Source organism: Melanotaenia boesemani, chromosome 16 (genome assembly GCF_017639745.1).
Source record: "Melanotaenia boesemani isolate fMelBoe1 chromosome 16, fMelBoe1.pri, whole genome shotgun sequence".
In the NCBI taxonomy this organism is placed as follows: Eukaryota; Metazoa; Chordata; class Actinopteri; order Atheriniformes; family Melanotaeniidae; genus Melanotaenia; species Melanotaenia boesemani.
This window is the reverse complement of record NC_055697.1, coordinates 14,219,893-14,231,967: the sequence shown is the minus strand read 5'-3', so window position 1 is coordinate 14,231,967 and position 12,075 is coordinate 14,219,893. Positions and strand designations below refer to the sequence as shown.

General features: G+C 38.7%; 1 protein-coding gene across 1 annotated transcript; it reads left to right on the top strand.

Annotated features, from left to right (window-relative positions):
- Positions 1-5,452: 5,452 nt before the first annotated feature.
- erlec1 (endoplasmic reticulum lectin 1) lies at positions 5,453-11,749 on the top strand. Its single transcript, XM_042010560.1, has 14 exons — positions 5,453-5,782; positions 5,954-6,058; positions 6,521-6,601; positions 6,773-6,850; positions 6,952-7,015; positions 7,092-7,138; positions 7,252-7,475; positions 7,591-7,726; positions 7,807-7,968; positions 8,053-8,112; positions 8,270-8,394; positions 9,265-9,342; positions 9,465-9,540; positions 11,366-11,749. The coding sequence occupies exons 1-14, from the start codon at positions 5,603-5,605 to the stop codon at positions 11,435-11,437; spliced, it is 1,488 nt and encodes a 495-aa protein (XP_041866494.1). The 5' UTR covers positions 5,453-5,602; the 3' UTR covers positions 11,438-11,749.
- Positions 11,750-12,075: the final 326 nt, after the last annotated feature.

The following is a 12,075-nucleotide window of genomic DNA, read 5'->3' as shown; positions in this document are numbered from 1 at the left end:
ATGGTCTTCCCTTTTTTTAAAGAATTGCATCAATTACAGGCATGCATTGTGGAGGTATGCCAGGGCAAAAATGGATTTGTACCATAGAGGGTTAAGTGTGGAATAGGTAAAACAAATCAGAACGCTGAAAGGTTTGGGGGTCTTAGGGGGAGACCTTGAAAAGTTGAAAAGTTGGCAGACATTGTAACAATGCAAGATGGGTCTTTTACTAAACTGAATGCACCCAAATTAACTGGATAACAGAAAGTGATGTGCATCATGGAAGCTGATTATTATTTGGCAGGATGTGGATGCCAATTTAGGATCAGTTAAAGTCACTCTCTTTTTAGAGGGAGTAAATATAGCAAGCATTAGTAGAAAGTGTAATGGAGATCAGTGATGCAAATACTAAGTGCCCAGATCACTTTTTTGCTAATATGATGTGAAATTCATACAAATACATTCAGTTCATTAAATCTGCAATCTCATTGAAGTGAAAAATATCAAATAATGTCCACTTTTGCCTTATTTTTTTATCAGAGAACATGTAGCACATAAATTTAATGGTTAACAGTGTTTCTAATGTTCTGCTTTATTTATCAATCCCGTTGCAAGTTTTCATTACCTATAACTGCTTCTTTTTTAACCATCTGGGAGAATAAAAGCACATAGAGGCTGAAGGTTGAATAACACACACTAAACTGGTGCCTTCACTTGTTTTCTCTCAGTTGTCTGATGCTTTACACATCTTCTAAATGGGAGCCAGTGGATGCACAAACTGAAGAAGCCATCACATCTCACATATCTCAAGCCAGTTAAACCAATCTGCGGTCCAAATTGGTGCCAATGAAATCTTGTGACTGCATTCAAATGATGATGGATTGTGTGGGGAGTCTTTGCATCAATTACACAAGAGCCGAATATAAATGATGCAGCGAGTGCACAACATACTGTACTTCCCCTCAGCAAGATAAAAAGCAGTGTGTGTAGACAGGAACAGATTCATCTACCTTGTAAATATGTGTGGGTTGTTAAAATAAAAGTAAACTTATACCAGATGTATATTCAGGAAGTGGTACTAGTTTGAATCTGTAAGCAGTAAGAAAAGCTTTTAGTTTTTTTATAGCCAATTAAATATTAATTAAAGTATTATTTTAAGCTAATGTCAACATCTTGTTTTTAAGATTGCAACTGATAAAAGCAGGATAGCGTATTTTATGTTGCTCACACTCTAATTCTTCATTTATTTATTTATTTATATATATATATATATATATATATATATATATATATATATATATATATACTGAACAAATATCCCCAGTTTGCATCGTCCATCCATCAATCCAGACCTCTGTTCCTCACCTTGCACTATCCGAGTCATTTAAAAATACTAAATGACTTTCTATCTCCAAGTCTTTGGAGCCTCACTAAGCTCTCCCAGCTTATACATGCTGCTTAGGGTGCATTTTCAAGTAGTTAACCCACTTTCTGTTCTTTCTTATAGAACAAAAGGACACTTCTGGGGTTTCACCAATTTCTCCATTCAAGCATGGCATCTCAAGACTCTCTCAAACAGCTTTAAGTCTCAGACAAAGCAAACTGTATTTACATAAGCATCCACTGTCACCTTTGAGAGTGGTCATGGTGGGATAGACTACCTTAAAGGAGCTGGAAGTGAAACTTTCACCAAGCTGATAGTTTCTGAAAGAAAAAGCTAGGGTTTCTAAATAAATTAGAACAATTTTCTTTTCTCTTAAAGGTTTATTCAGCCCACAAACGGCAAAACTATACTTCCTAAAAGAGCTGTAACCTACAGTGCATACATTTCAGTTATGTCCTGTCTTTATGGTGCATTCAGGGGCACAGAGATGTTATTTCTTTGCTGACCCCCCTTTTCTCTCATACAGCAGACAAATAGTGACGAGCAGCTCTGTGAAGACCTGGATCATCTCCAGATCCCCCCAAACAAAAATATTCTCTCATTACCTTCTCTGCAGGGATGTGCAGAGCAGCGCTCTGATCCACTGGCACGCTCAAATCCATTTCTTTCACGTGGCCCTGACTTGCTGTTTGGCTTCTTTGCCATATTTATTCAAAATGCAGCACCTTGTACGATTTGTTTAGCCTATAAAACTGCATTTTAGTTTTACTGAAACACAACAGGCACGTAAGTGATAACATGTTCATGCAGAACAGACAGGATTTGGAGAGCTTGCTCAAGCAAGATTTAGAGTAAATATCAGCCAGCATTCCTAGTGTTGTGATACCACACTGCTTAAGCTGATTGACACACCAGATTTTTTGCTGAGGATTCATCAAAATGCTAAAGTCACTTTGAGTCTTTTGGTGTTGTCATCCCAGTAGAAGCTTAAAGGGAAATGTATGATGTAATAATGCTAGTTGTTTCAAGTGTGGAGCATTAATTAATCCCTGATTGAGCCACAAGTGATTCATGTGAGAAGCTGCATGGGGTCTGAATCTCAAGGGAGAAAAAAAACAGGAATTTTTTTTTTTTTTTTTGAGGGGGGGTTCTGTGCAACAAGTAGGAATGCTTTACACAAATCAATACTGAATGTCACTGGAAAAATCTAGCTAAAAAAAAGTGCCTGCATTGATTTGATGTCTGGGTTGGGGGAATGACAGTTGTATCAATTATGCATAAGGTGAGGGTGTATGGAAGGCATCTATGTAAATCAAGTTCACCCCTCGGATGACAGTGAGATAAATGAAAAAGCTCATTTCAAAGTGGTGAGTTTAGGTTGCAGGAATCTACTTATCCCTCTATCTATCCCTCTATCTATGCAGTGCATACTCTATCCACACAATGCAAAATATTTCCCTCTTTTTCGTAGAATGCTATATGACAGAGGTGTGAGGATAATCTGTGTGTATGTAAGCAGAGTTCTTGCAGGCAATGGATGATCTCATGGTATGTCCCTTGTATGTATTCTCCCCTGTACTTCCATATCCTTACTTCTCCTAATCCTTTCCCTCTTTGTCTTAGAATGTCTGTTCTAATCCCGTTCCTTTTCTCCTGGCTCGCAAGCTGCACATCCTCATATCAACAGCTCCACCCACAGGTGGAAAAATGCTCATCTGTCCAAGGTAATGTGTGATAGTGCAATGCAGCATCACACATTTTTCAAGGTCTTTGTTTTAAATTTCTCAATAACTGCAAGTTCTTTTCTTGTGAAGGCCTCAGTTGGGGGAAATTTATTTATTGTCTGCTGATACGAAGCAATGCTGAATCGACAGAGCCACAGAATAATAAAGTAAGGCCACTGCCCGTTGGTGCAGAGCGGCTCCGGTCATTAAATCCACTGAAGTCAACCAAAGGATGCTCAGTACATCTCCATCTCCAGTGGATCCTAGCTTTCAACTTTGGGACCTAAACATAATTGTGAGACATCTTGAAATGTAAGCTCCATTCATTCAGTAGACACTAACATTTCCAAATCCATCCACTGGGAGGCAGAGAAGAGGCGCTGATCTGGAAACCTGTCTCAAGCACAGATGCTTAAAGGCAGACAGATGCCTTAAGAAACTGCTTTGTGATCACTCATTTCAGCAAAGGAGGATGTGGTCAAGTTTACTGAGACAAAGCAGAACTTACCAGAGAAGAACACAGTGGAACTAAACAACAACAACACAAACTTACTTCATGTGAGTTATCAAATATATTAACATTCTGCTGTTTGTCACCTGGAGAAGGACATAATTTCTTTAAAAAATCCTGTGAAATACTTTCATCTTCTCCATTTATACTCAAGTAGCCTAGACTTGCATGTGGTAATCTGTTTGCAAGATTTATGATAGGTCCAATAACTTTCAACATTATAATTTCAGATCTTGTCATAAGAAAGAAATAGGAAACCCCCAAATTCAATAAATGTAAAATTACCATCCACACTGGTGTCTTGTGAAAATTGGATGTCATGCTGGATTGTGTCTGATATAAATTATGCTGTGTTCATTGTGTATCAATTCAGACTACATGTTAATTTTTTGTCTGAAAATTTTATATCTAAAAAAAAAAAAAAAAAAATAATAAAATTTACAGCATATAAAGGTCAAACACTTTTCTTTTTTGTGTTTACCTTGGCAAAGACTTTATAAGAAATCTGCTATATCACTAATATTTCATAATTAGGAAAAAAAGAAAGAAAATAAAACGGGGAAAGATAGAGAAACTGTTATTCATATACAACCCTGAGACACAGCTCCAATTCATGATGCAGTGCCCATGGTTTCAGACAGTATGGAAGCAAAACAAGATATCAGCTGGAGCCAGTAAACAGATACATATGAGCAATCTGGGGGGAGTAAATGATAACAGTCACCGTCTTCCACTTAATCCCCATCTCACAGAATATGGCACACATATGAATTAAAAGAATAAAAATCCTTTGTGCCCCCCTCCCATATCACAGTTCTGACTATTGTAGTCAGTAAGCATTACTTTACAGTAATTGGGGTGTATCTGCTGCTTTAACAGTAGATGGCTGTAGAAATTAAAATACATGAAAATAACTCCATTATTAGTAATATTACAAAAAAACAAAAATTATTGTCACAGTTTGTAGAGGAAGAGGACCCAAATGCAGGCTGAAGAGGCAAGAGGCAGATTGGTGCAGCAAGCCAGGGTTTGATGAAAACAACTTCACAAACGAGGCTGGAAAACAGAAACAGCAAAGAACAACAACCTGGCTAAAAGTAACTGAAACTGAGGGCGTATATATACACTGACAACTAACGATGAGCAGGTGCAGCAAATTAAAACAGGTGTGCAAATGACCAGGAAGTAAAACAGAATGTAATACACAAGGAGGATGAACTACAAAATAAAACAGGAAACCAGACAGGACAGACAATGAAAACATATAGGACAGTAAAACAACAACTAAAGTAAAAACCCAGAGACCATGACAGTTATTCTGTAATGTATAAGAGCCTGAATGGATACTGATTTAGACATTTAATAAGTACCCTGATAGCCAAAATATGAGCCTACTTTTGGCACTTACGGCTCAGTAACGGTGTAGTGTTGAGATCAGTTTCCCCGTCAAGATTAATTTCCTCTCCAGCTCCGTTGGGCCTTCGTATAGATTAAAGGAGTCTCTTACGGGCCGTATAGTAATTATGTGGTTGGAGTTGAGTTTTGGCAGCCACATTCACATGGAGTCAACACTGTAAGTCAATGTCAAATATGGACCAAACAAAACTGCAGTGAGGCAGAGTATGATGCAGAACTTATCAATTTACAACATTCAGTTGAATTTTACTCTACCTCCAAAGGAAAGAAAGAAAGAAAGAAAGAAAGAAAGAAAGAAAGAAAGAAAGAAAGAAAGAAGTGCCTTCTTTTTCTTCCTCCTGTCAAAATGTCTTTCAATACCCCGTGCCGCCGCCAGATGGGGCCATTTTTAAACTCCGTCTCAATCACTAACCGGAACAAGACGTGGCAAGTTAACAGTTTACTTCCTGTTTTAGAGCACTATTGACATTTCTTATACAGTCATATCTCACGTCTGTCAAACCGGACTTCTCTGGACTTTTTCATTGTCTCTTAGTTTATCTGTGCAGCAGATTTAAGTGGGAGAAGAGGAAGCTGTTAGCGAACGCAATGAGCGGGCTGCAGGAGCCCAGCAGCCGGACAGGAGAGATGATTTCTGGGCTGCTGTTGGTGCTGCTCGGAGGTCTGCTGGAGGTCTGCAACGGTGTGTCCGCAAACAGAGGCGGTTATCCTTCCTTCACAGATGAAGTTCCGTTTAAAATCACCTGGCCAGGCTCTGAATTCATTCTGGTATACCTCCTGTTTTAGTGACACCTGTATTTGAGGAACAGATTCACTATAGAAGCTGGGGAGGTGTCACTATCCTAAATGACTCCCAGTGGCTTGAATTTAATGTTCCTTCACAATTTTCTGCTCCGTATTTACACCCAGTGTTAAGATATGATTGTCTCCATTTTACAGCCAACTTCAGGGGCACTTTACAGCGAAGATGATTTTGTCATAATGACAACAGCAGAGAAGGAGAAGTACAAATGTCTGCTGCCCTCTCTGACATCTAAAGATGAGGTGAGTAATGTTAACAGTTTGTGGAACAGATAGAAGACTTTCAGCTGTCAGGCCCACAGATGAGTGGCTTGTAAATAAGTGAGGTTATGTTTTTGTTATTGTCCTTCAACACAAAATTTCTCAACAACCCCAGTTATGTAAAAAAAAAAAAAAAAAAAGCCTGCAGAGCTTTTTGGAGCCAGTGTTCATGTGTTGGGGCTGCTTTGCATACTCCAGGGCCTTTTTTTTCTATTACATGTCACAATGCAAACCAGTGAAACTGAGATTTAATTTGCCAATAAAAAAGCAAATGACATGACACTGTAAAACTAAAAATGAGATTCAACAGGATCCGTGCTGCATTTGTGTGACATGAAAGCTTTTTTCAGTTTGATGTCTTCCTCTGACCTTATCTCTGTGTTTTGCCTAATCCTTCTTGGTGGTTTTTTGTTTTGTTTTTTTTTTTTGTGATGCTTATGTCAGGATGATGATAAAGGTTACACTGGACCCAGTCCAGACGATCTGCTGGAACCTCTGTTCAAACGAAGCAGCTGCTCTTACAGGGTGAGACTATTTCTATCCACAGAGAAACTGAAAGTGTGTTCAGTTAAAATTCATGCAACATTAGCAGAGCATGACCGACACATATCTTTCTGTTTTTGTACTGAGTGGCAAAGGGATTATGGTGTTTGACCAGTTAAAGGCTCACTCTAAAATTTTGGTTCACCATTGTAGATTGAGTCATACTGGACTTATGAAGTATGCCATGGAAAGCATATAAGACAGTATCATGAAGAAAAGGAGACTGGACAGGTCAGTTGGTTGAGTGATTAAAATTCAGGTGGTATAATTGAGAAGCCTGCACATAGTTCACAATGAACTGAAGGTCATTATGTTTTTTTTTTTTTTTTCAGAAAATAAGTGTTCAAGAGTACTTCCTGGGGAATATGGTACAAACAAGCCAGTCAGCAGAGACGGGTGAGTTTCTATGTTATTGCACTGTTTGACTCTTATGTTTTTAATATGGTTTTATAGACTTTTTGTTTTTCCCCAGATCAAGCTGAAAAGAAAGAAAATGCTAAAGCAACAGCAGAAACAGAAGTAAGTAAGAAACTTAGACTTGAGTTAGCAGACAAAACTACCAAACCATCTGTTGGTTTTGATATTTTTTCTCCCTCTTTTCTGTTTCCCATCCTTTTCTCCTATATTTTTAGGTGCCCACTAAAAATATAGAGGGTCAGCTGACTCCTTACTACTCATTGGAGATGGGAAATGGGACTCCTTGTGTGCTAAAACAGAACGAGCCACGCTCCTCATCTGTGTTGTACGTCTGCCATCCTGAGGCCAAACACGAGATCTTATCCGTTGCTGAGGTCACCACCTGCGAATATGAGGTTGTTGTATTGACACCTCTGCTATGTGCCCACCCAAAATACAGGTAGATCCCTCATTTGAATATTGTATTCATGCTGAATCTGTTTCAGTGTAATTTTTATGTGTTTTTGCTGAAATGAAATTGCCGCTTTTCTCTCACTTTTTCCAAACTTGACAAGGTTCAAGACCTCCCCAGTAAATGCCATCTTCTGCCAGGCTCTGGCCGGCTCCCCTCTGAGGCCCCAGCGGCTTGTCCAGTTAGACAAGGAGCAAGAGGAGCAGCTTAAGCCACCTTTCAGCACCGACACCAGAGAGGTGCTGCATCTGTGTACAAAGAAAAACTTTCACTTGTACAAAATGACACAGGGCTCATGTAAATTATTCACATGTCTTAGGAGGAGGTGGCACCAGTTAGAGAGGAAGCTTTCACCTCTACTCACAAACCCATGACTGTGGGAGGACAGTCTCAGGTCACCGTCGGCACCACTCACATCTCTCGTTTGACAGATGACCAGCTGATCAAGGAGTTCCTCAGTGGCTCGTACTGTCTGCATGGGGTGAGACATGTTTGTCTGTGGTACTCGGGTTTTATTTCAGTCAATATGCAGTGGTGTGTAGTGATCCTAATGTCTGTGTTTCAGGGGGTGGGATGGTGGAAGTATGAATTCTGTTACGGAAAGCACGTCTATCAGTACCATGAGGTAAGACTCACTCTTTTCCAGTTTGTGTAGGACCTGTTTCATTAATGTAAAAAGCTCATCACAGATTGATAGAAAATGTGTACTTGCAAAATAGAGACGATGTTAGGGGCATTTGTTTGCGTTTATTTTCTGATTAAAATGTGCTTCGGTGTCTTAGGACAAAGAGCAAGGAAAAAACATTGTGGTTGTGGGAAACTGGAATGCAGAGGAGCACATCGACTGGGCCAAGAAGAACGTTGCCCGATCCTACCATCTTAAAGATGACGGAGTACAGAAAGTCAAGTAAGCCATTTAAAGTATTTTAAATGTGATATATCAGGACTTTTTTCAGGGTAAACTTTGACAAATTTCCTTTGAAAAAACGCTTTAAATTCACATTTCTCTTTAAAGCAGCTTGTTTTGGGCTTTCAAGTGAGCAGTTCGGCTCCACTCTACTAAGATTTGTCATACATTTTCAAGCTGCTATAAAAATTTCAATTTGGACACCAATTACACTCCGTTACCCGCAAATCTTTTATTTAACCATTTGAATTTACCCCAGCATACAAAGAAAACCGAGCTCAGACTCCTGAACGCCAAACTGAAAGAAAAGTATTTCTTTCCTTTGCAGTTAAGCCACAGACAGCTGTTACTGTTCCCTGTTTTGTTGTGAGTCATGTTGAATATACAAAATGTGCCATTTCCACCTAAGAAAATGTTTACGAAAGCTAATTTGAAGTCTCCATTCCTAGTTGGAATAAAAAAAAAAAACAACATTTAAGCATTGGTAGAGGATTATTAGCACATTTATTTACTATGTAAACTGTATAATTGCTGATGAGGTATTGTTGTTTACTCTTGCAAAACAAAAACAGCAAATGTCACATCTTTTTTTTTTTTTTTTTTTACTATGTAAAGTTAGAAATAAAAGATGAGGAGGCTGAATCATGAGTGTGATTAAATATTTTTATAAGGAGTCCCAACAAAGTGCCATGTTGTATATGAGGTTGTGAGCTGGTAGGACTTAAGACAGCCATATATTTATATCCTCTCAAGCAAAGAATTGTTTTTTATCTTTATCTATTATGTCCCCTTTAAACTTAGCTTTGGTGCAAATTAATTTGTCTTCCCTATTATTTTTTCCTCTGTCGACTTTTCTATGCAACATAATAGGTTGGTTTCCCACTTTTATGGCCATGGGGACGTGTGTGATCTGACCGGGAAGCCCAGACAGGTCATCGTCAAGCTGAAGTGAGTGAAATGTCATGAGGGGGGCAGGAACAACAGCTTTCTGTCATGTTAATACATGAATAACATAATGCCTCACCATTTCACGTTAGATTAACTTGCATAATTTCTCTTCTCTCTGTCAGATGTAAGGAGTCTGAGTCTCCCCACGCCGTCACAGTCTATATGCTGGAGCCTCAGACTTGCCAGTACATCCTTGGGGTAAGTTTACTTGTAGCCACAGTCGCTGAAATAAATGTAATTTACAGTTAGATATGATGTGAGTAGTGAGACATTTGACATCTTGTAGGGTCATTAGCCTGATAATCATTATCATATGGGTCATTGTCGATAAGACTATCCTTAATCCTGAGGTGGAATTGTGGTTTTTTTTGGGGGGGGTTTAATTAATTTCAAACCGAGTGAAAAGACCCAGAGGTATGCAAGTAGCAGCCATGATAAGACCTGGTCCAATTCTCTAAATGCAAAGTCAATGTGTTTCTTCCTTATCTTTCTTTACCACAGGGTACACTGGACAATTTGATACAAAAGGAGTAAAGATAATGAGGGTTCACATGTCTTTGCAGCTGCTACATTAAAAAAGCTGATTAATAATTTTTATAGTAATGCTGACTGGGATTCATGTAGATAAGTGTGAGTGAGCAGTCATTCATTTTCTAACACTTTTCATAAAACCTGTATGAAACATGGAGCAAAGTATTTGATCTAGTCTTTGTAGTTCATTTCTCTAACAGTTTCACCACAGCAAGCCCACATCGAAACTTAAAATTCTCTTAGGTGTGATGTCCCAATCCTTAATATCACAACACTTTCCACTGAGGGATTTGATTTTATTTTTTGGCCTTTCACATGGAGGACTGAGACTGTACAAACATGGCACCTAGCGACACACATGTGACCCCAATAAGTGCACATACACCGCAATGTTCCACTATTTACGTTATTCTAAATAAGACAATACATGAGTTGTGTGTAGAATATTCATATTCATGATGACATTCTTTAGGGCACAGTCCAATTAAAACACCAGGCAGTATATAGGAAACAATACAGCACTTAAGATGTATACTGTCCTTTGACCATTCAGACCCATTGTGATTTAAAAATGAAGACCATGTCCGCATAGAGGCTAGTTTAACTGTCCGCTCAAGTTTATTTTTTTTAATCATCTGGACATTTTGTTCACGTGGAACCGGCGTTTTGGGAGCCGGTGGAGCTATAGTAGTGGAACACTACATGCGTGTCTCGGTAACCTTGATCTTTCTTTCAACATTTAATAAAGAAAACATGTCTCAACACCACAGAGCAGATGATTTGTCCCAATAAAAAAAATTAAAAAATGCTATATCTTGTTAATTGCTTCAGCGAAGGACAGGACTCAGCCAGAATACAGTATTTATGGTGAGAAACTTGCTAATGAAAGCATAAAACCGAGTATGGTTTCAGCACTGGGTGGGGCAGGGGGTCCACAGCTTTTTAGTATTTGCATGAAGGGTGTTGTCAAGGAAAACAGGTTAGGAACCACGGATAGAGATGACAGAATCTACATTGACATTCAAGCTTTAAGGTAAACAGGTGTATAATATTTGACAGCAAAACATAAGAAATAACAGTTAAACATGGGTGTAACTGGTAACATAATTGTTTGCTACAACGCACTTTCATGCCACTGTTGTAAATGCTATTTTTTCCACTTCATGTGCTAGCCCTTCATTTTTTAATACATTTCTGTGGTTGCATTTTGCCTGCTTGGTACTTTGCATATCACTCGAGTCCCAAACTAAACTCCAAAATAGATAGCGTGCTTCTTTGTCATGCTATGACCCTAAATGACATGATATACCCTGAAATTTCATTTTAAACATGGTATGGCTTTAAGCTCCTAATGTGTAACTACAGTGTAGTTACACATCAGAGCTTATAAACACAGTTACTACACTAATCTGCACAAAGCTATTTTGCCAACTTATATGACTGACATCATATTTAGGGTTATTTACATCTATTTTCCCCTTGTTTTTTATAGGTTGAATCTCCAGTCATATGCAGAATTCTTGACACAGCTGATGAACACGGACTTCTGTCAATCTCCAGTTAGACTGACAAGTATCATATGAAGCACATGAAGGACAAGAGTACACGTAATTTGATCAGAAGTCTGATTGGTTGAAGATGCCAGTGTGGACAGAGCCAAAACTGAGGTTCAACCTGATCTTGAGGCTGGACTTTATAAAAGCCGAGGAGCACAGCCTTAATCCTGAAATGTGCAGCTGGTGAAGCTACATCAACTGAGTCCAACAGGCTAGTTATAGCGCAAAGAGTGAAACAGAGCTTATGACTCACTCCAAATGAAAATGTTGCCTCAATTACATATCTATGCTTCTCTTCACGCTGATTAATTGCAAGTTTTTTTTTAAAAAAAAAAGATGAATTAGGGGGTTTGTTATTTCACAGGGGAATCAACGCTGTTCATGGCGGTTTATTGTCTTTAATGTCTGGATGTGTGTGCGTCTGTGTGAGAGATATAAAATGATACACTGCTTGGTTGTGCCACTTTGTACTTATAGATATGAGGGGAAAAAAGGCGAGTCTGGCAATGTTTTGCAGCAGGGAGATTGTGTGCTGTCTCAGTTTACTGGATGAGTGAGTGTAATTTATGTATTAGAGGTTGCTGTGGCATAACAATGGAAGTGAGTGATTAAAATTTTGCTTAAGTTTGCAGAATGTACAGAATGT